The 27426-nt window shown below is 52.7% G+C and overlaps 4 protein-coding genes across 4 annotated transcripts; 2 read left to right on the top strand and 2 right to left on the bottom strand.

Moving 5' to 3' along the window:
• The first annotated feature begins 6049 nt into the window (after positions 1-6049).
• Positions 6050-18147, top strand: LOC117644525 (organic cation transporter protein-like). Its single transcript, XM_034384067.1, has 8 exons — positions 6050-6273; positions 11594-11798; positions 12465-12576; positions 13655-13913; positions 15040-15359; positions 16850-17144; positions 17349-17670; positions 17767-18147. Coding segments are annotated over exons 1-8 (1596 nt in total). The 5' UTR covers positions 6050-6272; the 3' UTR covers positions 17849-18147.
• A 61-nt stretch (positions 18148-18208) lies between these two features.
• LOC117644527 (legumain-like) lies at positions 18209-20866 on the bottom strand. The gene is made up of 12 exons (XM_034384070.1): positions 20710-20866; positions 20401-20620; positions 20239-20336; positions 20068-20149; positions 19903-19988; positions 19679-19817; positions 19529-19598; positions 19323-19441; positions 19023-19205; positions 18832-18945; positions 18575-18748; positions 18209-18496 (listed from the first exon to the last, which is right to left on the bottom strand). The coding sequence occupies exons 2-12, from the start codon at positions 20572-20574 to the stop codon at positions 18365-18367; spliced, it is 1371 nt and encodes a 456-aa protein (XP_034239961.1). The 5' UTR covers positions 20575-20620; positions 20710-20866; the 3' UTR covers positions 18209-18364.
• A 3-nt stretch (positions 20867-20869) lies between these two features.
• On the top strand, positions 20870-22807 carry LOC117644529 (elongator complex protein 4). Its single transcript, XM_034384071.1, has 7 exons — positions 20870-21117; positions 21251-21286; positions 21386-21501; positions 21576-21828; positions 21932-22209; positions 22301-22516; positions 22603-22807. Exons 1-7 carry the CDS (start codon positions 20970-20972, stop codon positions 22717-22719), a joined length of 1164 nt encoding a protein of 387 aa, XP_034239962.1. The 5' UTR covers positions 20870-20969; the 3' UTR covers positions 22720-22807.
• Positions 22808-22919: 112 nt separating this feature from the next.
• On the bottom strand, positions 22920-25657 carry LOC117644526. The gene is made up of 7 exons (XM_034384068.1): positions 25514-25657; positions 24808-25091; positions 24047-24722; positions 23859-23970; positions 23689-23780; positions 23263-23601; positions 22920-23182 (listed from the first exon to the last, which is right to left on the bottom strand). The coding sequence occupies exons 2-7, from the start codon at positions 25083-25085 to the stop codon at positions 23099-23101; spliced, it is 1581 nt and encodes a 526-aa protein (XP_034239959.1). The 5' UTR covers positions 25086-25091; positions 25514-25657; the 3' UTR covers positions 22920-23098.
• Between the last annotated feature and the right edge of the window lie 1769 nt (positions 25658-27426).

Below are 27426 nucleotides of genomic sequence, written 5' to 3'. Positions count from 1 at the left end.
GTCCCCCGCACTGGGAGCGAGGGCTGCAGCCCCAGCGAGGCCAAAGCGCGAGAGCCTGCCAGTGGGGTGGTTCCAAGGTCACCGATCTGCCGTTTAAAGCGGACGCACTCGGGCAGGGGAATCACCGAAATTTTTGGCGCAGGCGCCCGATATTTGAGTCGGCGCTAAATACCGGTGTAGGAGCGATACGCCGGGCAGATAAAAGCCGCAGCCATTAGGCGACAAAGTTGGCGATTAGGACTTCCCCGCTGCGGCCCTGCGGCACAGCACTGTACTCATCGGTCCAGTACAGTGGACCCGCCCACAGTGGGCCAGAAGACCGCAGGCGGCCCAAACCCCGGACGCGTCTTGAGCTCCAGAGTCGCTAAATGGGACTCGGAACGAACGTGTGACCCCACCAATGGATTGCTCTCCGAACGAGGAATCCATTGGTGGGGTCGACACGTTCGGTTCGAGTCCCGCTCGAGCCCATCTTTTTCCACGTGAGCACGCCCAGCAGGCAGTGCCTACTGGCCATTGCCTACTAGGCGACCGCAAACACAAAGCGTGCCGCGTCGGCAGCCGATCTTGGAGCTCCCTGATCGATAGCCGGATCGAGCCATCACCTCCGAGGGGGAGGGGGAGAGAGAGAGAGAGAGAGAGAGAGAGAGAGAGAGAGAGAGAGAGAGAGAGAGAGAGAGAGAGCGGCACGCGCGGGGCGGGGCGCTGGCCGGCCACCATCTTGCTCCGCTCCAGACCGCTCGTCGCCGACGCTGCCTATTTTTTACCCTCTTTTTCAATTACGTCTGCGCATGGTCTGCGCGCGCGCCGAGAGAGAGAGAGAGAGAGAGAGAGAGAGAGAGAGAGAGAGAGAGAGAGAGAGAGACGGGGACGGTACCGCCCCTCTAATCTGCGGGGCACCGGCGGCATTCAGACCGACAGCTATTTTGATTCGAAAAGAGTAATTGAGCCTCGAGAGCGTCGTACAGTCGTGCGCGAGGTCCGTGATTCCCTGACAATCCAGAGCCGCAGCCCTGCCAGCCCTGCCAGTCGCTCTGTCTCTCTCGCACCCATTCGGGACGCCCCGCGAGTGCGAGGGAGACAGAGCGACGAAAACGACTCTCGGAATCAGTCTGCAGCATGAGCCGGCCGGCATGTGGGTCGCTCGTATATTCTAATTCCATTGTGGTCGACACACACACACACACACACACACAGACACACACAGACACACACAGAGTACGGGTCCTGGCCTAAATGGAAGTGCATAGCGCGCTCCACGCGCTCTATGCAAAACTGATCTGCAACAAGGAAACTATAGACGGAGGTGCATGGAGAAACGTGAGGGTTACCGTGCCCCTCCGTGTCGCTCTACCCTCTCTCGCACTGTAAACTATGCGCGGGTATGCAGTCGGCGTGTCTCCGATTTTACTCACTGTAAAATTTACGAAAGTGTTTGGAGCGTATGTTGGGCCTGCGCAAACTGCTGAGGTTGCACAGTCGGCCAGAAGACCGGTCGACCTGCCTCAACAGGCAGGCTGGAGTTGGACACTGTTGGGAATTTCGGTCTACTTTTCAGCCCGATTCTCGAACGTGGACCCAAAATAAGACTAGACTGTCCCATTACGACTCCGACCGACGGCAGACGCCGGGTCCCGAAATTAACTTCACGGATTTTAAAACAAGTCGAGGGGCCTCTCACCAGCCGCTCTATTCTCCCGCAGCAGTTCATTGGTTTATTACGCTCCCAGTTGGATTGAGGGGGGAGGGGGCGTGATTTGGGCCCTGGCGGCGCGAACAGTCTACGGACGCGGCGACTGGGTGGTCCGGTGCACTGTTGGACAACAGTCATACCGACCGCGTCGAATCAGCGAACCTAGATACAGCCTCGACGGAATGGCAACGCCACGCCAACGCCATGCACAAGAGCAAGCGACACACCCACCAACGGCAGGGTTCCCAACCCACAGTGGGTCTCGAACCGAACGTGTGACCCCACCAATGGATTCCTCGTTCGGAGAGCAATCCATTGGTGGGGTCACGCGTTCGGTTCGTGTCCTGTTTAGCGACTCTGGAGCTCAAAACGCGTCCAGAGTTTTGGCCGCCTCCCAGTGCAGGGCGCGCCTCTTGCCTTTTGGCACAGTGTCGTGGCGGAGAAGACCTTCTCCAATCGCAACAGTGCTCTGCTCCAAAACAAAGGGCTGGCTGCCGAGCCGTGCCGAGCCGGTCTGACAGTGAAGAATGGCGGCAATTCCGAACGAATAGCCCCGTCTCTCTCACACCCCCGCGCGACGCCCCGTGAGTGCGAGAGAGACAGCGCGACGAGTCAGTCTTCTTGTCACTCCGGCCGCTCCTCCGCGGCCGCCACGAAAACAACCCGAATTATTGTTGTCACGGTTCGAATGGGATTGTTCTGCCTCCGCTATGAAAACGTCACATCCATCTACATCAGTCAGGAAGAAGCGGGGCGGTGTGCTCTCGGTGCGTTGACTCCAAAATTGACCAGTCTGAAACAAAAGTGCGACGTGGATTTGGCACGGCCGGCGGTACCGCTCTGCCGCTTCACTACGGCGGCCTGGGCCAGTGGGCCAGAAGACCGGTGTAGGCGGACAAAACTCTAGACGTTTTGAGCTCCAGAGTCGCTAAATGGGACTTGAACCGAACGTGTGACCCCACCAATGGACTCCTCGTTCGGAGAGCAATCCATTGGTGGGGTCATACGTTCGGTTCGAGTCCCATTTAGCGACTCTGGGGCTCAAAACGCGTCGACAGCAGCACTGGCAGCGACTCAGCCCGACGCTGAACGGCATGCCCCTCGTGGATAGGCCACCCATTCGACGCTCCACTGGAGGCGGCGCGTGGCGGCCGGAGCCCCGTGCAGGTAGGCCACCCTCCCACCGCGGTCCAGCGCTCGCGGCGCCCGAGCTGCAGGCCACCCATTGGACGCCTACCCGGCCACTGTAGCGTCTCAAACACTCCGCTGTGGAGACGGTGGCCTACACTGCGCCTGTGGTCTGCGCAGGGGCGAGGTGGGCCACCGTCTCCACAGCGGAGTGTTGCGGGACGGGACGCTGGCCTACCTCGCAGGCGCTAAGGCCACGACGAGCTGGCGGTAGAGGCGGCCAAAACTCTAGACGCGTTTTGAGCTCCAGAGTCGCTAAGTGGTACTCGAACCGAACGTGTGACCCCACCAATGGATTCCTCGTTCGAAGAGCAATCCATTGGTGGGGTCACACGTTCGGTTCGAGTCCCATTGAGCGACTCTGCAGCGCGTACGGGATTTTGGCATCCTCCACCGGTCTTCTGGCCCACTGTCCGAAGGAAGTCAATACATCGCCTGTAGAGTGGCGTTGACCACTTGAAAGGCCCTGTTTCGCTTTCCGCACACCACGTCACACTGATTATCGGCGCGTGGAGTCTACCTGTTAAAAAGGTGCTTGTGCTTATCTGCTCCTCTCTGCGGGAATCCCCCGACGGCGAAGACGAGTGCCTCACCTGTGTGTCACTTGGACGACATTCCGTCCGTGATCTGCTCCAGGCCGCCACCGCGCGGTCTACGCGAAGCACGCCGCGAAGCACACCAAGCAAGGCGGTCTGTTTATCTGAGGATTCATCCCTCGTGACGCTGCGAGGGAATACGCTGCGAGGGAATACGCTGTCGGCCGCTCCGAAGGATGATCGTTCGCCCATCTCGCTCGCACCCCTAGGCCGCGCCGTGGCGACGCGCACCCCGCGAGAGAGACGGGGCGGCGAGGCGGCCCTTTGACGGCCGCTGATAAGGGCGGACTGTATATATTGAAGCGCCGGCAGGTCAGCCAGTCAGTCAGTCACCTGGGTACCACACTCGTCCCCGGCCAGATCCAGAGTCACTCACTAGTCAGTCACCAGTCAGAGTCAGTGTCAGTGACCAGCCGGTGTCCGTCACCAGTCAGAGTCAGTCACCAGTCAGAGCCAGTCACCAGTCAGTGCCAGAGTCAGTCGCCAGTCAGGCCAGTGTCAGTCACCAGCCGGAGTCAGTCACCAGTCAGAGCCAGTCGCCGGTGAGAGCCAGCCGCCGCCATGCACCCCTCGCTCTTGCTGGCGTTGACCGCCGTCCTCGTGGTGGTGCAGACGGCCGTCGCGCAGCCCTGCGCGCTCAGCGCGCGCGCTAAGGCGTTCCTGGACCTGGCCTCGCAACGCAAGGACGGCGTGCGCACCCTGGGCCCCAACCACTGGAAGAAGGAGCTGGGGCTGGACCACGACGAGGTCGGCGTCTGCGAGTGGCGGATGCAGCCCCACGTCGTGCACCGCCACCACGTCCTCATGATCGTGTGCAAGGAGCGCTCCAACGACTGCCGCCCGCTGTACGAGACCCTGGAGCCCGACCGCGTCCACGGCGACCACCACGGCGAGGTCCGCGTCGAGTCGGGGTGCATCTACGTGCCGGCCAGCGCGAGGGACGCCAGCCAGGACAAGTAGACCTGGCGGGTGGGTTCACCTCTACAAGTCGTCGCGTTTTCACTCTCAGAAACCTCACCAGCTATTTTGAGCCTCGCCGCGTGATTTTACAAAGTGTTTTCAGCTTTTCCCCGCCCTAAAAAATCGTTGCGAACAAATTTCGCTAACAAACTTTGAACCTTTCGCATGCTCAAAATAGTTCGTGAGGTTTTCTCACTGTGTTGGACTTTTTCCATTGTGCGTCATTTAGCGTTAGGCGGTAGATATTTTGCCCTCCAACTCGTCAACTCATACTCTACTCAGTCGCGTGATACAGATGTAGTATGTGAGTGCAGAAAGATATGTGCTTTGCTTGTGATGTTAAATGGAGGTTGGAGGTGGGGGTAGCATCCGTTTATTGTGATAATACTTACAAGTCGGGAGACACACGAGTCCCACGGTCCCACTTCAACTTGAAGGCTGATAAAAATACGACCACTCGCCGTATGGAGTATTAACGGAAAAGTATAATGATTTGTATTGATAAGAGTGTTACTGCTCTGATACTCTCAATGGAAGAAAGTTTCGATGAAGTGCGCCATTTTAGGATAGTGATTGTGGTAATCAGTATTTAAATGAACAAGTCATTTGTTCTTGTCTTTACTTTGATTCCAATTTATTGATCATGGTGAGGTTGGAAACATGTTTTGTGATTAATGTATACGGTCTACCAAAGAATCTACGTTGTGTAGAACTAATGGTGAAAAATGTGTCTCGGTGATACTTTCCAAAGATTCGTTATAGTTGTGATTGCTTATTAAGTCAAAGTCGTTATCGGCTAGTTTGCTCAATATTCAGAGCACCTAATGAAAAGTTCAAACCTTATAGTATTTATGCCACGCATATTATGTAGCGTAAAGTATTTAACGAAACTGATTTTGTTTTTATTTAATTTTAATGCGTATGATTTGTTGCCTTTGGCAACATGCATGTCTGAATCAAATAAATTGTTTTTATTTATTGCATCGCACGCTCTTTCAATTGGAGACTCCTATCCAGTCGTTCACACAAAATGTTATGTACAATTTTGTACGAGACATCACAGCTTTTTGTGCACGCGAACTTTTCGGACAAATTTTGTACGAAAAACTGCACGTATTTCCCCCAGTTTTGCACAAAATCGCGTCCAAATTTGTACGGAAATTTCGTGTGCACAAAAGACTGTGATGTCTTGTACAAAATTTTTACAAAAACATTATGTGTGTTTGCGACCTGATCTCAAAAGCTCCGACCTGGTCTCAAAAGGTGCGACTCTGAGCTTATGACCGGCTATGCGTAGGCGCGACATGGCCCCCAAAGGAAGCCGCTGCCCCCCCCCCCCCTTCCTCCCCCTCCTCTCCGTTCGCTCTGGACCTGACCCGCGTAACAGGCGGTCTGCGGTTGTGGCTGTGTGCGCTCCTCCACTGCAAGCAGGCTGCAAGGTCCGGCCTGGCCCGGCCGGCCGTGTCCAGCGAGGGCAGAGACGCGCCGCCGGTTCGCCGGTTCAAGATCGGGGCGCTGTCCTTGTCCAATGCGGCGAGGAGGTGGGGGCTGCGCTGCGAGCGGGAGGGAGAGAGAGGGGGGCGGGGACCGGGGCAGCAGGGCAGCAGACTCAAGCAGACTCCGGCGGCGTGTGCAGTCGGCAGCAGTCCGGCCGGCTAAACACACACGCGCCCTCGCCGCCCTGCGCCGCCCCGCGTCGCCGCCGTTCAAAGCCAATCCTCGCGCCTCCGCCGTCGTCGTCGGCGTCCTGGTCTCCCTCGTCGTCGGCGTCCTGGTCTTCCCTCGCCGTCCTCAACGTCTTGGTCCTACGACGCGCAGCCCCTCCGCCAGGCAACAGTGAGTACGGCCTACGGCGTAGCGGGCGTAGCTCTGCAGACTGATTCCGAGAGTCGCTTTCGTCGCTCTGTCTCTCTCGCACGTATAGGAGACGGGCTACGAGCGCGAGGGAGACAGAGTGACGAAAACGACTCTCGGAACCAGTGTGCTGGCCGAGACGGAGCCCGAGACGCGGCGGATTCGAACGCCCGGCAGACGACACGGCGCTGTCAGTAAACAAGCCGTCAGCTGGCGTTTGGCCGGTGGCAGTCTGTCTCTGTCGCACTCGACTCAAAGGGTGGGGCGTCCCGCAGTCCCGCAGGGCACGTCAGAGAGAGAGAGAGAGAGAGACACTCACACAGCGACGAAATGCTTTTCGAAATGGGTCTGCCTGAGCGGTTTGTGTGTGTGGTGCGATCCGGCGCCGCCCGACAGGTGTCTCTGTCGCACTCGTTAGGCATCCCCGTCACGGTGCGAGAGACAGGCGCCGGGTCACTTCGGGTCACGCCCTGCAGTGCGGGCTGCGGCTCACGCGACCGATCAAACCGAACTCGGAAGCCAGCCCTCGCTCTGTCTCTGTCGCACTCGCGGGGCGTGCCGGCGTAGCGTTGCGGTGCGAGAGAGACAGAGCGACTGGGCGTCGCTTGTCGTTGCTCGTCATACGGGTCGGGAAGTCGGAGGGCCACCGGGTTTGGATTCACTAACCTGCAGGCTGAACGGTTGTGACCCCACCAATGGATTGCTCTCCGAACGAGGAATCCATTGGTGGGGTCACACGTTCGGTTCGAGTCCTGTTTCGCGACTCTGGAGCTCAAAACGCGTCTAGAGTTTTGGCCGCCTCCAACCGTCTTCTGGCCCTTCTGGCACGCACTCTACAAAAAATGTCCTGTCAACGCCGTTAATTTATTACCAATGTTTGCTGTTATGCAATTCACGGCGTTTGCTGTGAACTAGTTCACGGCGTTCACTGTGATCTCGGTCACAGTGTTCACTGTGATCTGGCCACAGTAAACGCCGTGAATTGGAGCCTGATTGGCAGTACTTCGGTGCTCAGCGGCGTCAAACTCACAGTGTTTACTGGGGACCAGATCACAGTGAACACCGTGAACAAGATCACAGCGAATCCCGTGAGCAGATCACAGTAAACGCTGTGAATTGACCTACAGTAAAAACTGGTAATAAATTAACGGCATTTACAGGACATTTTTGGTAGAGTGCGGCGTGAGCGATTTGGAGCGACCACAGTAAGGGAGTGCCCTACGATTCTTCAATGAGGCGCAGTCAAAGAGAAGCAAACCTGATTTGACGTCACTTCCTTTACAGTGTGGCTCTCCCGGCGGCCTCCGGTCTGCCTCCGGTCTGCCAGTCAGTCGGTCAGAGGGTTCGGAAGGTCACCGGGTTGGCGGGTTGCCGGCTCGGGGTTTCGCGCCACTCCGCCAAATGGCACGCCACGCGAGCCACGCGAGCCGCAAACGCGAGCAACGATTGCCTTGCGAACCGCTAGCAGATCGTTGCCCTTGCGTCGAATCCGCGCTCATGGGCTTCTCTCTTCCTCTCTCTCTCTCTCTCTCTCTCTCTCTCTCTCTCTCTCTCTCTGTTTCTCTCTGTCTCCCTCTCCCCTTCCGCGCTCGCGACGCGCATCTTGAACTGCCTTCGATGTCCGCCAAAAGCCCTGGCCGTGATCGTCCGTCTCTCTCGCACCCCTGCGGGCCCACTAGGGCCGCCCCGTGAGTGCGAGAGAGACAGAGCGACGGCCTGGCCGCCACTTCCGTTCGTCTCGGCCGAGAGGAAGACGCACCGCCTCGTTCAATGCGTGTGCAGCGGACGCATGGCGGACGCAGCGAGGCACGCCACTGCCAACTCCGCCAAACTTGCTCCGACTTTTGAACAGTGACCATTAAAAGCTTTGGACCGACTACGTTTTAAAATTCGACCATTTGCCAGGATTATGTAAGGCGAACACCGTGTACGCGAACATTGGGTCACCCATCGACAAAGCGGTTCCGGGTCCTGTAGCAGGACTGCCCCGCCAAATGGGCGATTAATTGCTATTTGCTTTACGTGACACTCTGTGTGTGTGTGTGTGTGTGTGTGTGTGTGTGTGTCCCTCCAGGATGCGGTCGTAAATACTAGTGTCGTGACGACGCCGCGAAGCTCGTCCTATACCGACAAAGTGTCCCCAACATAGCAATCGCACTATACGTAACACCTCTCCGCACCACGATCGGCGTTTTGCTTGGCTTCCTTTAAATGTCCCCCACCCTCCGCTCACATTGGTTCTCGGCTTTAATTCACGGAATGTGCTGAATGGCGGACGAGCGTGCTCGTTTCGATTAAGATCGTCTTGGACACGCATTTCCCTACTCCCTGGAAATCCACGGCACTGCAGCGCACAAGGTGGTCAAAATCCCCGACGCGTTTTGAGCTCCAGAGTCGCTAAATGGGACTCGAACCGAACGTGTGACCCCACCAATGGATTCCTCGTTCGGAGAGCAATCCAATGGTGGGGTCGCCATACCGGTCACCAAGAAGAAAAGAGCTTTCATCGGGCAAAATACCGAAACAACGACGCTAATAAGGCATTGTCTCGTACTGTTACGCGAAAAGAGCGCCTCGAGCCACGTTTATGCTCGGTGACGCTTTCTGCGGGTTGTCGTACACACACACGCACACACACACACACACACACACACACGTGCGCGTGCCGGCAAGGCCGGGCAAGGCCGTCCGCTGCTGCCACGGCCAGGGCCCCGACAGGACGCCCCGTTCGGCGGACGCGCAGGTCGTGTGCTTTGCTGCAGGATACACAGAGCGGTCCTTCTTTTTGCCTCCGGGTCGCTGTCGCGCCGGACAAGTTTCTGCTCCTCCGGCTGCTCCCGAAGAGCACTTGAATTTTTCTCGGAACAAAGAAAAGAGTGAAATGGGTTCAAGTGGGGATCTATATAGCGGTCCTGCACTCTGAAATTTTCGCTAGCCTTAAGGCTGTGCAGGCAGGCATCATGCTGAGGAGGTTTTTTTGTGAAGGGAAAAGCTCAGTAGTGATGAAGTCGCTCATTGGAGGGCATGGTTGCGGGTTCGCGTCCCGGCGCGGCCCAAACGTTTTTCCCTTTTTTTTCTTAGCACGCGATTCCACTAGGTGTGTCATCACAGCCCGGTCCAAAAACCGGTCCGTAGAAAACGGTTCGCGAAATTCCAACAACCACGTGTCTGTAGACTCATTCCCAACGGCGTTTCGTCGCCCCGGCCAGACGCCCCACGAGAGCGAGAGAGACAGAGCGATGTCCAACCGGGAAAGCTGCGGGTGTTCTTAAGTCGCGCTCAGAACCAGAGCTCTGCATGGAGATCGCCCTCGTCAGAGTCAGCCAGAAGGGCCAACAGGACTCGAACCGAACGTGTGACCTCACCAATGGATTCCTCGTTCGGAGAGCAATCCATTGGTGGGGTCACACGTTCGGTTCGAGTCCCATTCAGCGACGCTCTGGAGCTCAAAACGCGTCCGGAATTTTGAGCGCCTCCACCGGTCTTCTGGCAAATCCACTGTGCGGCAACCTTGCTGGGGCATTCCCTTCCGCGAAGATGCCCTCCGAAAACCCTCCACGGCCGACTGGTTCGCGAAGCGGGAAATAAATTTCGAATTGCATCCTCGTTGGAAGGCCTGCACCGACTGCAGTGGTTCCGGTGGCTCTTCCGACGCCGGATGCAGTCTGGACCCGCGCCTGCCTGCGTCTCCCGCGGCGCAATGTTTTGCCTCCCTCTCTCTCGCACACGCACCCCGACGGGGCACTCCGTGGGAGAGAGAGAGAGAGAGCGTCGAGTCTTCAACCTGTTGGCCCTGGCGTCGCGCCCGCCACGGGGTCACCGCCCGAGACGCGTCAAATCGGAATTTCGACTAGAGCTTCGGAACCCGTGCCGGGACTTGCTGCATAAATTATCGCAAATGCCCGCTGTGAAACCCGAGTGGTTTTTGTTCCGTTTGTTGTTTTTCTTTTTTTCTGAGGCGGGGCTGGCGAAATACAGAATAGAGAGGTTCAATGAAAAGCTGAGGCTGGGCGTCAATTGGGGAAAGGTCTGACTACTACTAGGTTAACGGGGGATTACCTGTTATAAATAGCACGAACATGAGCGAACTCACGCAATCGGCCACTTATGCACACAGGCCTCTACACCCCGTTTACACACACACACACACACACACACACACGCACGCGCGCGCACACACACACACACTGGAACGAACGAAAGCGAGGGTCAGTGGCTGGCAGCAAGTACGCGACGCCAGGACGGTGACCTTGCCGCGGCGATGCGTTGGCTGACTGTGTGTGTGTGTGTGTGAGAGTGCGTACGTGCGCGCGTGCCTACGCCTTCCTCCACGCGGGCACAGCATGTCGAGGAAGAGGATGTCCCAGTTTGTCGCCTGGCCCTCTGAGCCTTCCCCGCCACGCGGCCGAACGCGGCCGAACGCCCGACCAACCGAGGGTAGGCAGACCCGCCGCGCAGCGCTGCGCAACGGGCCGGGTTTTGGCCGCCTCCATTACCATTAAGGGCTAGACCACACATGATCGTATGACCCCCACTGTGCGAGGGAGACGAAAAGCGCTCTGTCTCTCTCGCACCCCAGCGGACCCAGCAGACGAGTGCGAGAGAGACAGAGCGACAAGGCCCGCCCGGTTCGTGTCGGCCCGGCTCCTCCCTCGTCTGCCCGCGGACCGATCGCTCTGTCTCTCTCGCACCTGTACTGCACGGTCCTCGGGTGCGAGAGAGACAGAGCGACGAAAACGACTCTCAGCCTGCTGGCTGCCTTGCACCAGTGCGATGCGGAAAATTCTGCGGACGGCGTTGACGAAAACATAAATTTGGGCGGCTGGACTCGGCAGGGCACGGCAGGCAGTCGTTTCCTCCGCCAAATGACCAGTTGGCTCGCCGAAGACGGCCACGCCGAGACAAGTGCGTGATTGCGGGCCGAGCCGGGCCGAGCCTTGTCGCCTGCTGTCAGAGGGCTGGCTCCGAGGACCGCTTTCGTCGCTCTGTCTCTCTCGCACCCCTACAGACCGCCACCCAAGAGTGCGAGAGAGACAGAGCGACGAGAGCAGTCTTCGGCAGTGGCCGCGTCGGAGAGTGTCAAGCAAGGCGTCAAGCGGACAGGCCGTCCAGAGATTCGCTCTGTCTCTCTCGCACCTCTACGTACCGCCCCACTGTCCTCATGAGTGCGAGAGAGACAGAGCGACGAAAGCAGTCCTCGGAATCGCTCGTCATGGCAGGAGGAACCGTGGCGATGTCCAAGTATTCTGTTCCTGCACGCGAAAAAGACCGGTGTTTTTTTTAACATTGTGCTTGCTTCCAGTGGGCCTGGCCGACAGGCGGGCGTCCCTCAAGGCCGATGCCCTGCAGTCCACCATCGGCGACTTCGGGCGATGGCAGCTCGGCATCGCGCTGGCCGTGGCCATGTCGGGGCTGCCCGGCGCCTGGTTCAAGATCGGCATCGTCTTCCTGGCCCCGCCCGTCGACTACTGGTGCACCAGCCCGCTGCCGAGCCCCGACCCGCACAAGTAAGGCCGAGAGACGCGTGCAGAGCTCCGGAACCGCTGAATGGTGCTCGAGCCGCCCACCAATGGATTGCTGGAGTTTTCGCGACTGGCGGCCAGTGTGTGGGAGGATTTATCTGTTTGGCGTGGCCATTCAAAGTGCAGCGGTGCGGGGCCCCTCGCGGTCCTCCTACGGGCTTCTTATCTCTGACAACGAGCTCTCGAATGATGTTGGCGAGATCCGTGGTAGCGCGCGATAGGTCGAGAGTGGCAACGTGAAAAGATGGTGGGGGACGGCTTACTTCATTGACTCACACCGTCTGTCTCGAGTCTCGGTTCGAGTAATCCAGCCCTTCCGGGGGCTGGGCTGTTGCCAGCGCGGGGCGGCCGGGGGGGGGGGGGGGGGGGGGGCAATCGACGAGACGTGCCGCCATTCGGCGATATCTCTCTGCCATTGCACAAGTGCAGCAATCGCCATTTGAATGAACTTCCAATGCACCTAACGATTTATGTGAATCAAGGCCCGAAGTGATCTAGATGTACTTCATGCAATTTTAGCCTACGGATAGTTCATTATGATGTGGCTAATTAATAAAAACCAAAGTGAATTTTTAGTTTGAACAAAACTCTTTTTTCAATTCGCTACAAAATTGACCGGGAAAGCGAGAGTAAAATAGTTTGATTTTGCAGTGGCACGGCGCGGTACAAGTGTGTCGTCCCGGGTCCCGGCGAGGGCGGCACGCTTCCGTGTGACACTTGGGAGTACGACCGGAGCATCTTCAGGGAGACCATCATCACGGAGGTGAGGCCTTCTCATGAAACTACTTGAAAAATAAAACTGGCACAGTGGGCCACATCAGTGAAAGCGGTCAAAATCCCGGACGCGTTTTGAGCTCCAGAGTCGCTAAATCGGACTCGAACCGAGCGTGTGACCCCACCAATGGATTGGTCTCCGAACGAGGAATCCATTTGTGGGGTCACACGTTCGGTTCGAGTCCCATTTAGCGACTCTGGAGCTCAAAACGCGTCTAGAGTTTTGTCCGCCTCCACCGGTGCGGCCGGAGCGCCTGCGGCGTAGGCAACCCAGCCGACGGGCGTGCGCGGCGGCCAACGCGTTGCCTACCTCGCAGGGGCCTCACGGCCTCCACTGTCAGAAGGGCTTCCGACCTCAACCTGCCCGCTAGGCCGGCCCTTCATAGCAACGCCCAAGCATTCCCCGTCAGGCAGGCTGAGGTTGGCCGCCCTTTCAACAACTTTTCGTTTGCCAGTGTGGCGGGCAACACCACACTGCAGTGTAAGCCACGGCTTTTACAATCGGCGCTCATTTTGCGCCGGGCGCGTGTTTGTTTTTGTCGCGGAGGCTGGCCGCCCGGCCGCTTGTTTGGCCGTCATAGTTGACACCTGGCCCCGGAATTTTAACAGCGAATTGTGTTCGCGTCCTACTTCGTGCCGTGCCGCGCCGTGCCGCGCCGTGCCGCCGCGCCGTGACGTGTGATAGCCGTTTCCGTGGCGAACACGGCCGCGTGGCCGATGCGGCGTGTCACGCCGCGTCACGGCGCCAATGTGTCACGCGTCACGTTCGACGCGTTAGCAGCGTGACGCGGTGTGACGATCTAACAGGACGGAGCACAGTGGGCCAGAAGACCGGTGGAGGCGGCCAAAACTCTAGACGCGTTTTGAGCTCCAGAGTCGCTAAACACGACTCGACCTGAACGTGTGACCCCACCAATGGATTCCTCGTTCGCAGAGCAATCCATTGGTGGGGTCACACGTTCGGTTCGAGTCCTGCTTAGCGACTCTGGAGCTCAAAACGCGTCCGGGGTTTTGGCCGCCTGCAACTCCACTGTGCGAAGAGCCTGACGCTGATGCTCTCCTTTCAGTGGAACCTGGTGTGCGGGCGCGCGCAGCTCGCCAACGTGGTGCAGATGCTGTTCATGTTCGGCTTCCTGGTGGGCTGCACCCTGGGCGGCCTGGTGGCCGACAAGTACGGCCGCAAGCCCCCCCTGCTGGCCGGCTCCGTGGTGCAGCTCCTGACGGGCGTGGGGTGCGCCCTGGTGCCCTGGTTCAGCGTGTACCTGGTGCTGCGCTTCCTCAGCGCCGTGGCCGTGGGCGCCATCACCGTCACCGGCTTCGTCCTCAGTGAGTTCTCTGTCTCTCTCGCACTCGCAGGGAACCCTTCCACTGTTACAGTGCAGGACCGATAACCGGCGTCCGCGTCTGTGTCGGTAAGGATGAAACGGAGTCGAAAATAGCACTGCGCTCGCGAAGGGATATAAAAAGACGAGTGTCGGAATCGGAGGTTGGAGGAAGCATCCTTGTCACTGTCTCCATCTCGTCGCGGAGTGCCCCGCGGGTGCGAGAGAGACAGAACGACGAGGCGCTGCGCGGAATCAGTCTCCTGCATTCCTTCTCTCCGCTATCCGGCAGACGCTCCCTCCTGATAAAAGGAAGTCCCGTTAATAATAGTCGGCGCGCGCGTCGCTCTGCTATTCTTGGAGCAGTTGGCATAAAAAGGCATAAAGTGTCGAGCCTGTCTGCGGGGCGAGCCCCCGATCGCTAAGCCAACGTCTTTGGTAGACAGCCAGGGGTTGGCAACCCTTTCGACAAAGTGCACAGTGGCAGCATTGTTTTGGAGGGATCCGTGGAGTCTTTTCCCGCGACTTGCCGGGCCGGCGATAGTGATTGGCGGCGCCTGGGCTGCCTGCTTGCTTGCCTGCCTGCCTGTCCGTCCGTCCGTCCGTCCGCCGTAACGCCCGCCACTCCCAACCCAATCGAATTACCGTGGCGTGGCAAAGCTGTGTTGACGGCCCGGTCGGTCCAAGTTCAAGTTCACCGCCGGCCGCTGGGTTTGCCCTTGCCCCTTGCCCGCCCTTGCCCTCCACGCACGTTTCAGGCGGAGTATGCAAGCATGCTTCAACCTATGTACCACAGTGAGCCAGAGGACCGGGGGAGGCGGCCGAAATTCTCGACGCGTTTGGAGCTCCAGAGTCGCTAAAAAGGGACTCGAACCGAACGTGTGACCCCACCAATGGATTGCTCTCCGAACACGCTCGGTTCGAGTCCCAGCGACTCTAAGAGCTCAAAACGCATCTAGAGTTTTGGCCGCCTCCACCGGTCTTCTGGCCCAATGTGTGCCCGTTCTTGAGTGTAAAGGACCCCAATGCACGAAACCAAAAACAAAAATCGGAAATGAAAGTGGCCGTTTGCGGATTTGGAGTCTGTGACAGCGTGTGTACAGTGCAGTGACACGGGGTCCCCTTTCCAGTGATCGAGATAATCGGCGGCCGCTGGAGGACGCCGGTCAACACTCTGGGCGCCCTGCCCTTCAGCGTGGGCCACTGCATGCTGGCGGGGCTGGCGTTTCTGCTGCGCGACTGGAGGGACCTGCAGCTCGCCGTCAGCCTCCCAGTGGCGCTCCAGCTCGCCTACATCTGGGTCGTGCCCGAGTCGCCGCGCTGGCTGCTCGCCGTGGGCCGCGACGCCGACGCCGTGGACGTGCTGCGGAAGGGAGCCAGGGCCAACCGCATCGAGGTGGCCGACTGGGACAAGGTGCTGGCCGCCTGCAAGGAGGGCCAGAAGAAGGAGGTGAGTCCTGTCTCATGCCCCTCTATCTCTCTATTTCTCCGACTCTCTCTGTCTCTGACTCGCTGTCTCTCTATTTATCTGTCTCTCTATTTATCTGTCTCTCTATTTATCTGTCTCTCTATTTATCTGTCTCTCTATTTATCTGTCTCTCTATTTATCTGTCTCTCTATATATCTGTCTCTCTATATATCTGTCTCTCTATTTATCTGTCTCTCTATTTTTCTATCTCTTTATTTTTCTATCTCTCTATTTTTCTATCTCTCTATTATTCTATCTCTCTATTTTTCTATCTCTCTATTTTTCTATCTCTCTATTTTTCTACCTCTCTATTTTTCTATCTCTCTATCTTCTTGGAGTTTACTGCCCTACGTCAGCCCAATTCGAGCCCATACCAGACTGTCTCTCCGCCACTGTCGGTGGGATGTCTGTGTCGCGAGTGAGATAGGCGATAGATTGGCTTCTAGTGAACGGGGTGTATGACTCACGTACTCTCGCTCCGTCCAACTACATATCCCAAGTGCACATAATTTTTTTGCGGATAACTGTTTTTTAATAGGTGTGGCGCCTTGCATCCTTGCGTCCTAACACAGTTTAGTTTAAAATTACTGTACATTATTAAAGCAGTAAAGCCAAGGCAAAAAAAAAAACATAAAATTTATCACTCAAGTTTTTTTTAACCCTCATTGTTTTGTCACTTCCCGCACCAAACTGCGGACTTGCAGTGCAGTGGACGTACACAGGCATTGAACCTGTTGCACCCACACCGTGATAAGGCGAGGGGCCGCCAGGCCGTGACTGTCTAGGTGGCTCCCAAGCGGGGAAGCACCACGAGTGGTGTCCTTCCGCGGGGCGATCCCGCATTCTCTATCTCTCTCGCACTCGTGGGGCGTCCCGTGCAGGCCGTCGGTCTATCTCTCTCGCACTCACGGGGCGTCCCGTGCAGGCCGTCGGTCTATCTCTCTCGCACTCACGGGGCGTCCCGTGCAGGCCGTCGGTCTATCTCTCTCGCACTCCGCGGACTTGGACCTTGGACCGCTTGTACTTTGGCGTTGGGCAGGACCGGTGCAGTCGGTGCGGCGGGACTCAAAGACGAGACTCGTTGTTTTCATTTTGGTTTTACAACCGGATGGACTCCACACTCCACGCGCGTGGATGCACGATGCACGATCGAGCCCTCGTGGCCGCGTCGTGGAAAGGTGACCAATAGTCTCTTAATCTATGCCGCAACGTGTCACCCTCGCTAAAAAAACTTATTTTATTCCTATATTTTTTAGATTGTTTCAATTTTTTAAATATTTTTATATATATTTTTTTCGGGGGGGGAGGTAATTTTAAACGCATGTCTCATTGCTAACATCACCATGAGATCCTTGACGGGACGACTCATGCGGAAGGTCCACGATTTTCCCAAACCCAACTGCGGCGTTCATTTTTTAAATTATTTTTTTTTTAAGTAGTGTGGGTCCGGTTTGACAGTGTGCTGTCCGCAGGAGGGCCCCGGCGGCGTGTCCGCGCTGTTCCGCACGCCCGTGATGCGTCGCTGCACGCTGGTGATGTACGCCAACTGGGCGGCGTGCGGCCTGGTGTTCTACGGCCTGGTGCAGTACATGGGCCAGGTGGCGGGCAACATCTTCCTCAACGGCTTCCTGTCCGGCGTGCTGGAGCTGCCCGGCATGGTCATCTGCTGCGTGGCGCTCATCAAGTGGGGGCGCCGCAAGACGCTGCTGTTCGCGCAGGCCTTCACCGGCGTGTCGTGCCTCGCCATCATGCTGGTGCCGCTGCTGGGTAGGTAGCACCACAGTGCAGTGGGCAAGGCGGCCAAAACTCCAGACGCGTTTCGAGCGCCAGAGTCGCTAAATGGGACTCGAACCGAACGTGTGACCCCACCAATGGATTGCTCTCCGAACGAGGAATCCATTGGTGAGGTCACACGTTCGGTTCGAGTGCTGTTTAGCGACTCTGGAGCTCAAAACGCGTCTCACGCTTCAGGGCTGCCCGACTGGGTGACGGTGGCGCTGGCGTCGTGCGGCGTCACGGGGATCTCCATCGCCTTCCCCTGCGTCTACATCTACGCCGCCGAGCTGTTCCCGACAGTGGTGCGGAACATCGGGGTGGGCTCGTCGTCCACCATCGCCAGGGTGGGCTCGGGGCTGGCGCCCTTCGTGGCCACGCTCAACTCCGTGTCGCCCTCGCTGCCGCCGGCCATCTTCGGCCTCATGCCCCTGCTGGCCGGCTTGCTGGTCTTCATGCTGCCGGAAACACTGCACAGGGAACTCCCGGACACAATCGCGGACGTGGAGAGCTGGAACTGGTGAGTGCGTTTGTTGAATTGATTTTTTAAAAAAATGTCTTGCCGCCGCTCCTCATCGTTTTATCCTTCTTTAACTTTGTTTGGAAATATTTTCAGCAAAATAGGCAAAACGAAGGAAGGCTTGCCACCCATCCCTGAAGGAACTGAAAATCCCGCTTTTACTCAAGATCCGTCATAGTTTACATTCCGGTGCTCAATGGAAGAAAAAAGTGTGAACAAGAATATTGATGGGTGGAGTGGGATTTCTCAGAGGTGTATCCATACCATTAGGAATGCTAAGACATTCCTGATGTTGCTGAGAGAGAATGAGTAGTATTTGACTGTGATACTTTAGAACTTTTAATTACTTCATAATCCTTTTTAAATTTTATTTTAAATGTAATTTTTTTTAACTTTTACTGTAAGGGGTAAACAGAATCCTTGTAAACCAAATCGTCTCACTAATAATAAAACACATCTTGGTGATATACATATGAACTTAGTCTAGACTATGCATTTTCACTATCAGCATCTTCAAGACAACAGAATTATTTGTAGGTAGATTTCTGCAATACACGTTGATTGATTTTATTCAATAAATTTAAATTGTTGTACAAATGTAAAATGGTACAAATTTTGGTGTTCATTTCCCATCATTCCTAACACTCTGTAGCTTGATTTTGTGAAGCTTGACTAGAAAATGATCGCAGCCAGATCAATGGATTCCTGTCAACTGCCTTTCTGGCACACAAATGGCATCCATAGCTCTCAGAGCAGAGTTAATGGCAACCCAAGGAGCAGAGCAAATATTTATAAACACTTTCATTTTTGACAGTGCATGAGGATTCTGTAATAAAGGACACAATGTCAATAAAATTACAAATTTGATTTTAAGATCCTGCAGCTCAAAATTAGCAATTATTACCTCAGATATCTTGAAGCATTTCGATGAAAAATATTTGACCAAAGTTTCATAGCATTCTAATTTTGATGATGTTAGTTTTTGGTCTGACCCAAGTAGGTAGGCTGTTTTTTCCTCATTACCATGTGCAATTTGAGATGCAATGTCAGCCACAGCAACATCAAGGAAACGACGCATCTGAAATAAAAATGCCATAAGCAATGTTTCAAATTTTTTTTGGTTTCTTGCTGAAGGCCCCTCAAAAAGAAAAATTGGCTTACTTTTTGCATGCGATGAATTTTAAATTGCAGGTATCTTTTAGTTTTCCGATCAACAGCTGCTTCATACTGGTGTTTAAGAATTGCCAAGGGAACATCTCTACTGGAAATAGCATCCTGACAAAAATAATAATAATTAGATTCCACAGTTGAAGGGGAAGGGGATGGCTTTCTAAGCTGAAGCAGGAACTCACATTTATGGGAGGTAGACGGTCATTTTCACCATTGAGGGATGAAAAGCGTCCTTGATACCCCTGAAAGTATGCCACCGGTAGGGCCCCGACATCAAGGTCCCCATACTCTTCCACATGACTGGAGTTTGTTTCAGTACGAACGAGTTCAAATTGATGATGGAGAGTTTCTTTGGCAAGATTTTCCTATAAATAAGATACAAATGTGGATCAATATATTTGATAAACTTTCCTTAAGAATACCACCTAGCAAGAATTTCAAGAGAAGCGTGATCTCTCATGAAAGCACAAGTGAAAAATTACTTTGTCAGAATCTTCCATCCACTTCACACTGAAAACATCTCCCAGGTATGTGCCCCTCAATTTGTCATAATAGCAAGCGTAGGAGCTTTCCCTAGGATCCGCAGCAGTCATGACAAATACTAAAAAAAAAAAAAAAAATCATAAATACAAGAGAGAACAATTATCAAACAGCAGCGACAGGTCAGCGCATGCAAGTAGCCACATACTATCTGTAGTATCGGGAAGAATGTCATCGAACATGGATCCAGATTCACATGCTTCAACATAAAGCACCATCTAAAATGAGTAAAGACAGCAAAAAATGAAATAAAAAGTTCATTAAATTAATTAAAAATTTGAAATTTGTACCCTCAAACCTTGCTAAAGCGGTTCTCTGCCACCATTCCTTCCAATGTTTTCTCTAAAAGTTTGGCATGCAATTCATCATTTGGAAAACAAAGAAATCCTGGTGCTCCATGGTCCACAAAGTTAATAAATATGTGATCCTTAGGGCCACTGAGGGAAAAAATGTAAATGAAATCATAGAAGTCTCCTGGCATACCTGTAAATTATGTATCAAAATTTCCTCATAAGAATTTACCTGGCTATAGCTCTTCCTGTACCAATGCCTTCCAGAGCATTGCTTTGACCAGTCAAGACTTTCAGGAAGTTTGTAGAATTGACATCCTAAAAGCAAATGACATAAGTGATAGAGCTGCAAATTATTCAAAATGTAAAAATTCTAAAATGTTTTAAGGAAACCTACATCACCAGAGTAATCTATCGGAACCCCCTTGTACACATTTGGTCCACCAGGACGGTTGATAATCACATTGGGTGTCGGATTCCTTCAAATTAAAAGAAACGTAAAATAAGTTAGTGGCTTTCTTACAAAGATGTGCAATCCGGGCAGACTTCTGACACACGCTAAACTCACTCAGAAGATGATGCAACATCATCATACATCATAACAATAATGTTCTCATCTGGAATCCCATTTTTGTGGAGAATCTGATATGCATGGCATACATCGGCCTAAGAACAGGAGAGAAAGGAATTAATCCACGGTAATTATCGAAATGCTTCATGTAAAAATTACCTGATGACGGTAGTTGTAGTATCCATTTGATCCAGCAACAAGAAGTGCCCAAATTTTACCACCATTTGGTAAAATACCCCCTTTAGGAAGCTCTGGAATACCCTTAACAAAAATTGCTGACACGTTTGATGCCAAGAGCACAGTGGCAAGTGCCCAGAATGAATGATTCATCATTTCCAATGGCAACTGAAGACTTCACGGCATGAATTAATTACGAAACCTGTAGTCGAAAATCATAGATTCACAAAACATATTAATTGGACTAAAAGGTCAATATGAAATACAGAAAAATCAGGATATTGAAATTACGTTGGAACGTTGAAGTGGAGCCACAGTCACAAGTGGTCTAACAAAGGAAATGTTTTCCTCTGCTCGCGTGATTCCAAAGGTCAATCAGTATCATCCTGCTTTCAATATAATGTCGATGTCAGCTTCTTCATCTCGTCATCCGTCAAAACACGCCGCTTGACAAGACAAAACAACCACAACCAAAACAAAGCAGAAGCTGTCAGCGTGCGAATACCGAAGTTAGTTAACTGACTATTGGCACTACCGCAATTTAAGCAACAATGGCCTCCCTAACCTCCGAGGGAAACATCACAAGTTTTCAAAAGAAAGGAAGAAATCGGATTCCTTACATTCAAGGAACCCGTCAATCCGTCCAGAATGCTCAAATTCTTGCTTCAAGTGGGGTGCCGTCGCTTGACCATGTTTTGGGTATGTCTCGAACCTCCAGCAGACTTCCGTCTTAACCTCTCACTCATATGGCTCATGTTTTCACTCAGAGACTTCATATTTAGTGTTCCTTTTATGTGCTGTTAGTTCTTATTTTTATTATATATTTTTTCAGGAAATGGACTTCCTGTAGGCACCATTCTCCTCATAGGTTTGTCATGTACTTTTCATCACTTCTGTTCTTGGTTTTGAAAACTTGAGCTTTTATATTTACATTGTTTTTGTTTTGATTTTTCTTTACATGTTTCAGAGGAAGACGTTTTTGGTACTTTTGCTAAGCTTATGTTGAAATACTTTCTCGCTGAAGGAGCTGCTTGTGATCATCCTCTCTTCTTGGCGAGCCGTGACATTGTGCCAAAATCTCTTGTAAGTGTTCACATTCAAATTCACCGTCTAATTTCTTTTGTAATATTTTTTTTTTACTGGTTTGATGGTTTTAGATGAAGGACCTACCTCTTCCTATCAAATCTGATTCTGGCTCCGGGTCTTCTCAAGGCGCGAAAGTTGAGGATCCCATGACAATAGCATGGCGATACCAGAATATGCGACAGGTGCAATCTGCACCTGGTTCATCCAACAGCGGCACTCAGCTTGGCCACAACTTTGATCTCACCCAAACCATCTCACCTGAGGATTTAGATAGCTGTGATTTCACTTTGTGGTCTGGTCCTGAGGAAAATGATCTTCCTGTAGGTAAGACTACAACACAAATAAAATTATTCATAAATTATATGAATCCCATCTATTTTATGTTGTAACAACTGATGTTTATAATTTCTGCTTTGCTTATTTCTAGGGGGTTTTATCAATCCTGATTACGGCTTTCTTTTGTCACGAATTCAAAAGCATTTATTAGATGGCCAATTTGGTGTGCAAGATGAGCCCAGCAAACACAGTATATTGCGCCTTGCGATTCATTCCCTTGGATCACCCTTGTGGGTCAATTCTTCATGTGGTCAGTCCTTGGATGCTACCATCAAAAAAGATCTTCCGAGGTTTCTACTCTGCCTGCGATCTTTGTTGCGAGAGTCGTATGCTTTAGCTATGGTAACAGTTCCATGCCACTTATTTCAGGTAATTTTTATTCCAAGTCTTCTTTGGATCTAATTACGTTAGAGAAATCAAAATTGGTTTTGTTTATTCATGTTTATGGTGAAAATTACAGGATCCTGCTATCCAAAGACTCTGTGAGTACCAGAGTGACATGGCCTTGAAGTTTGAGTCCTTTGCAGGATCCTCATATGAAACTAATCCAGTATTCAAAGAATATCATGGTCTTCTCCATGTACGCAAACTAGGTCCAATCAACACTCTGGCAACCCCTGTACCAGAGAGTTTAGACCTTGCATTCAAACTTAGGCGAAGAAAATTTGTTATTGAGGTATGTATGTATGGAGGTAATTGCATGTGTAATGTAATTTATGTTGTTGAATGCTAGCCTAATGTTTGTTTGTGTTTTCATTGCAGAAATTGCACTTGCCTCCTGAACTTCAAGAATCGGCTCAACGAGAACAAGATGATATTTTGTCCGGGAATAAATCTTTCAGTTGTTCTTCAAATCAGAGCAGTAAATTGGATTTCTGAATATTTCTTTTAAGTGAGGCAAGGATCAAGGTTTTACCTTCATGTATCATAATTTTCACTTTTCCTTAATAAAACAGTTGTTATTGAATTGGTTTTTGTGGACTCAAGGCATTCATTCAATAGATTTTAATTTCACCAATTGTTGCTTCAGTTTTAAAACTGAACTTGAAGAAGGCCACAGGGTCTTAGAGACAAACACATTAAGGCAGAGAATTTTTATTCCATTGTTTACAAATTCTTCTTCAAGTTAGGAATACATGGTCTAAAACAACTACCAAGTTTCTTGGTAAGCGTCAACGAACAAGTGGGTAACAGGGCTGGCAGAGATGCCAGTAGAAACTTTAACAGTAATGATACTTAACATAAGATTAAAAACTATCTAAGCTTTTTGTTTCTTTCCCCCTTTCTGGACTTTGTCATTCCATTTTCTTTTGGGAGCTGTCTTAGCTGGTGGCTGTTGTCCCTAAAACAAGACAACACAATTAGACAATTTAAAAAAAAAATCAACCAGGCATATCAATGAGACAATGACCATGCACTTACTTTCTTGGGGCTGGGTGCTTTTGGAGCAGGAGTAGCTTCCTCCTCTGAGCTCTCTTCTTCCTCTTCATCCTCCTCATCATCTTCATCCTCGCCCTCATCGTCTTCATCCCCTTCCTCAGAATCTCCCTCTTCCTCCTCAGCATCTACATCTTCCTCTTCCTCCTCACCACTCTCGTCCTCCGCCTCTTCCTCGTCTACTTCTTCATCTGACTCTTCCTCCTCATCATTGCTCTTGACCTCAGTTATTGGAATCTTGGAAACTGAGTCAACTACAGTATATGAATTGTTATTTATTAAAACTGGGGAGGCTTTGAGGGCATTATCAAGGTCAGTTTTAGACTGCAACAAAAATAAATGTGTCAAAAGAATAATTCAACATTAAATAAAAATAAAATTAAGAAGTAAGATTCAAAGAAAAAAACTTACCCTAAACTTAATAACATGAACATCATTTCTGATTGGATGGGCAACAATTTTAGAAGAACCAAAAACTGCCTTCAATTGTTCGGGCTTCAATCCTGGAATAAGATAATCAATATGAAAGACAAGTTACACAGGTGGCAACTTAAAAACACAATATCAGGAAGTCAACATACTGAAATTCGGGTCTGCAATAAACACTGAAAGCTCTGGTTGGATCACAACTTGGTGAAGACCATCATAAGCTGTTCCATTTAGTTCCAGGGCTTTGGAATAACTTTCTTCATCCTGAAACCACAAGTATAGAATCAAATTTTACTGAAGATAAGAAGGGTAACACAACAATAGCAAGAGCAGGACTTACTGAAAAGTACACATATGCTAAGTTGGGTTGTTTATCGACATAGTTTGTTTTGAAATCTTTCAGTACTTTGTCAACTGCAGCAATTGGAGAGACTGTTGCAAAGAGCTGACCCAAACTCACAACATTAGCTTTGGTCTTGCCAACCTTCGGATTCAATTTTAAAGCTTTAAGCACAGAGTCAGAGTCTCCAAAGGTAATAAGTGCCTCCAAAGCAGCGTCAGGTTTGCAATTGATTAAACGAATAACTTGAAGGTTTCCACAAGACTCAAACAAAGAGTACAATGTTTCCTCTGTTACTTCTGTTGCTACTGGCTTCTGGGTGAAAACTCTAACACAATTCTCAAGATGGCCAGGGTAAGCAAAACTTCTGTTAATAAGCAAGTGACGGTCTCGGAAAACTAGTCCATGCAGCTTGTCTGCCACCTGAGATATATTCTTCGGAGTCTCTGTTTCACAAACAGCGGTCACTGATCTAGACGTATCAGATGGCAATTTGTAAAGAATTCTCTTGACCGAAACTTTGGTATTTTCCACTATGAAGGCGCGTAGTGCATTGAAATCTTGAATTGAAATTGTTGGCAGATTTGTTATTTCAAATAAACACCGGAAGTTGTTATACTGGGAATCTAGTCCTTTACGAATGTATGGCTCCACAAACTGAACTTGAGGATGAATCCTGAAAAGCGAAAACAGAGAAAAACACGATAAGAAAATACAACATGCGAATCCAAGTAACACTCAGCGACTGAAATGATACGTACTTGGTGCTGGAAGCACCCCGCCCTCTTCCGCCACCCCTGAACGGAGCTTGTCCTTTGTCGCCACCCCTGAATGAAGCCCTGCCGCCCCTGAAGGGACCGCTTTGTCCACGGAAGGGCCTCCCTTGTCCTTGGTGCGGGCCGCCTCGGGCACCGCCTCGGCCCCTGAAGGGACTGCCTCCAGCGCCCCTGCCTCTGAAGCCGCCCCTGCCGCCGCCACTGCCGCGCGGGCCCCCCCGTCCCCGGAACCCGTTGGCGCCGTTCACTGGAGCAGACTCCATGTCTCACTGCGAAAGGGGCAAAAGTAAACACCGAGTTAGTAAACAGGCGGTCGGAAGTGGCGCCGACACGGGAGACACACTCGAAACGCGGAAATGAAAAGAGTCCCGCCCGTTCCACGTGCGAAGTGGGGTTAAGGTTCCACACAGGTAAAGCAAAGCCCCACTAAAGCTTTGAGAAGCATGTGGAACGCAAACACGAGTGGAGACATACACCGACAGAGACTAAGACGCAAGAGACACGGCCCAAAGACGAGTTGAGTCTCATCAAACGGGAGGGAAATGGCCAAGCAGACAGCCCGCGCCGCATGGACATGCAGTGCTAACCGCTACACTCCAAATTGTCCGATAAAACTCAACAATAGCGTCATGGCAGGATAAGAGGAACCATAGCAACGGCATATCTTCAGCACAAAATTAAAAGAACCTACCTGCGAAGTAAATAAACAAAATGTGACGGGCCTAGAGGCTTGAAGAATGTCAACACAAGTCGGAGCGAACGAGCGAGCGAGCGCGCACCGGATCGAGATGGAACCGGAAAGAAGGGTGGGAGCTGGCTGTGGTACCGACGCGTGCTGGCCAGGGTTTCTGAGGGGCCCGGGCAGAGAACGGCATGGCACGGCGCCCAGAGCGCACAGGAAGTCGGGGTTTCAAACAAACGGATTTAAGGGTCTTTCCAGAAGGGTCGTCGGTTTTTTTGGGATTCGCTAAAGTTTACCTGAACGCAGCAGTTTTCCCCAGGAAGCATTAGGAGACCCCACACCATCATTTTCCCTTAATTCTGAATCATTTGCTGGGAAAATGGCAAAAACTGCAGTTTCCGCGATGGTTTTGACGGACCCTGGATGCTGCGGAGCAGCGGGCCGCTCACACAAGCAGGCACAGCGACAGAGGTGGACGCCATGCCGAGTATGTCGAGTGCACGGAACCACGCTCGGCTTGGCGTGGTTGTCTCTCTCTCATTTCCAGGGGGGAGAGCGGCCCGTTGCACAGCGCTGCGCGGCGGGTCTGCCTGCCCTCGGTAGGTCGGGCGTTCCAACTTGCCGGCCGCTCCGCTCTATGCGTTGACGCTCGCACTTCTGGCCTGGTTCCGTGCAGCGCTCTCGTGGCTCTGTCTGGGCCAAACCACACGAAACCCTCGATTTATGATTGGCCGCTTCCGGACCTTCGCCACGTTCTCCTTGTTTTCGGAGGCGGCCCGGAAGCTCCGGCGGAACACCGCGTCCAGGGACTTCCTCCTGTCGCTCTGTCTCTCTCGCATTCACGGGGAGTCCCGTGGGGGTGCGAGAGAGGGAGAGAGAGAGAGAGAGAGAGAGAGAGAGAGAGAGAGAGAGAGAGAGAGAGAGAGAGAGGATCCCGGCCGGAAGTGGGGTATGAAGGGCAAGGCGCGGCCATCAGACTGCCGCGTCGTTAAACGAAGCACGGAGTACTGAGCACGAAGCACACGCAGGTTCAATGTTCCGCGAAAGTAAAGGAAGTTGCCGCGGATTCGAACCCGCGACTCGGTCGCAGCAGCGCAGCCACCGTGGCAGCCTTTCCTCCCGGTGCACCGCGGTGGCGCCACGTGTGTTTGTCCGCTCGGTCCGTTCGGCCGGCCGCGGGCTGCAGACGGATTCCGAGAGCCGTCGCTCTGTCTCTCTCGCACTCATGGGGCGTCCCGTGTAGGTGCGAGAGGGACAGAGCGACGACTCTCGGAACCAGTGTGCAGCAAGAGTGCAAGTGCTGTCCCTGCACTGCAAACCTAACTGTCTACTAAGTACACACTTACAAATGCATGCTTGCAAGTACACACTTACAAACGCATGCTTGGCCAAGTACACATTTACAAATGCATGCTTGCAAGTACACACTTACAAACGCATGCTTGACGCCATATAACTCCATGCGTCAAGCATGCGTTTGTAAGTGTGTACTTGCAAGCATGCATTTGTAAGTGTGTACTTGGCCAAGCATGCGTTTGTAAGTGTGTACTTGCAAGCATGCATTTGTAAGTGTGTACTTAGTAGACAGTTAGGTTTGCAGTGTGTTTGCTGCCGGCGCTTGCCGTTTCTCGCGCTCTGCCGCTCTGCCGCTCTGCCGCTCTGCCCAGCGCGTCAAAGGGGCGCGAGAGAGACAGAGCGGCGCGTTTGTGACGACTGTCTCTTTCACTTTCCATTCACGCCCCCCTCCCTCGCACCGACGAGGCGACTTCCTGACCCGTGTGTTCGGCCTGTTCGGCGCGGCCCAGCGTGCCCAGCCTGGCCGGCCGACCGTGACGCCCGCCAGGCCGAGAGGCGTCGCTCTGTCTCTCTCGCACCTAGGCGGCACGCCCCATGAGTGCGAGAGAGACAGCCACGACTTTCAG

The sequence above is a fragment of the Thrips palmi genome, unplaced genomic scaffold (assembly GCF_012932325.1).
Source record: "Thrips palmi isolate BJ-2018 unplaced genomic scaffold, TpBJ-2018v1 HiC_scaffold_18, whole genome shotgun sequence".
NCBI classification, from domain to species: domain Eukaryota; kingdom Metazoa; phylum Arthropoda; class Insecta; order Thysanoptera; family Thripidae; genus Thrips; species Thrips palmi.
This window is presented reverse-complemented; position numbering and strand designations above follow the sequence as displayed.

Excerpts from the sequence above, each read along its gene's own strand:
- LOC117644525 (XM_034384067.1), top strand. Across the intron at positions 17,145-17,348 it reads CATGCTGGTGCCGCTGCTGG|GGCTGCCCGACTGGGTGACG; the intron begins GTAGGTAGCACC and ends CTCACGCTTCAG. Across the intron at positions 17,671-17,766 it reads GACGTGGAGAGCTGGAACTG|CAAAATAGGCAAAACGAAGG; the intron begins GTGAGTGCGTTT and ends AAATATTTTCAG.
- LOC117644527 (XM_034384070.1), bottom strand. The coding sequence starts at position 20,574 with ATGATGAATCATTCATTCTGGGCACTTGCCACTGTGCTCTTGGCATCA. Across the intron at positions 20,150-20,238 it reads GATGTTGCATCATCTTCTGA|GAATCCGACACCCAATGTGA; the intron begins GTGAGTTTAGCG and ends TTTAATTTGAAG. Across the intron at positions 18,749-18,831 it reads AAATTCATCGCATGCAAAAA|ATGCGTCGTTTCCTTGATGT; the intron begins GTAAGCCAATTT and ends TTTTTATTTCAG.
- LOC117644529 (XM_034384071.1), top strand. The coding sequence starts at position 20,970 with ATGGCCTCCCTAACCTCCGAGGGAAACATCACAAGTTTTCAAAAGAAA. Across the intron at positions 21,118-21,250 it reads GTCGCTTGACCATGTTTTGG|GAAATGGACTTCCTGTAGGC; the intron begins GTATGTCTCGAA and ends ATATTTTTTCAG. Across the intron at positions 21,502-21,575 it reads ACATTGTGCCAAAATCTCTT|ATGAAGGACCTACCTCTTCC; the intron begins GTAAGTGTTCAC and ends TGATGGTTTTAG.
- LOC117644526 (XM_034384068.1), bottom strand. The coding sequence starts at position 25,085 with ATGGAGTCTGCTCCAGTGAACGGCGCCAACGGGTTCCGGGGACGGGGG. Across the intron at positions 23,971-24,046 it reads TAGCATATGTGTACTTTTCA|GATGAAGAAAGTTATTCCAA; the intron begins GTAAGTCCTGCT and ends TTGTGGTTTCAG. Across the intron at positions 23,602-23,688 it reads TTCATGTTATTAAGTTTAGG|TCTAAAACTGACCTTGATAA; the intron begins GTAAGTTTTTTT and ends TTTTTGTTGCAG.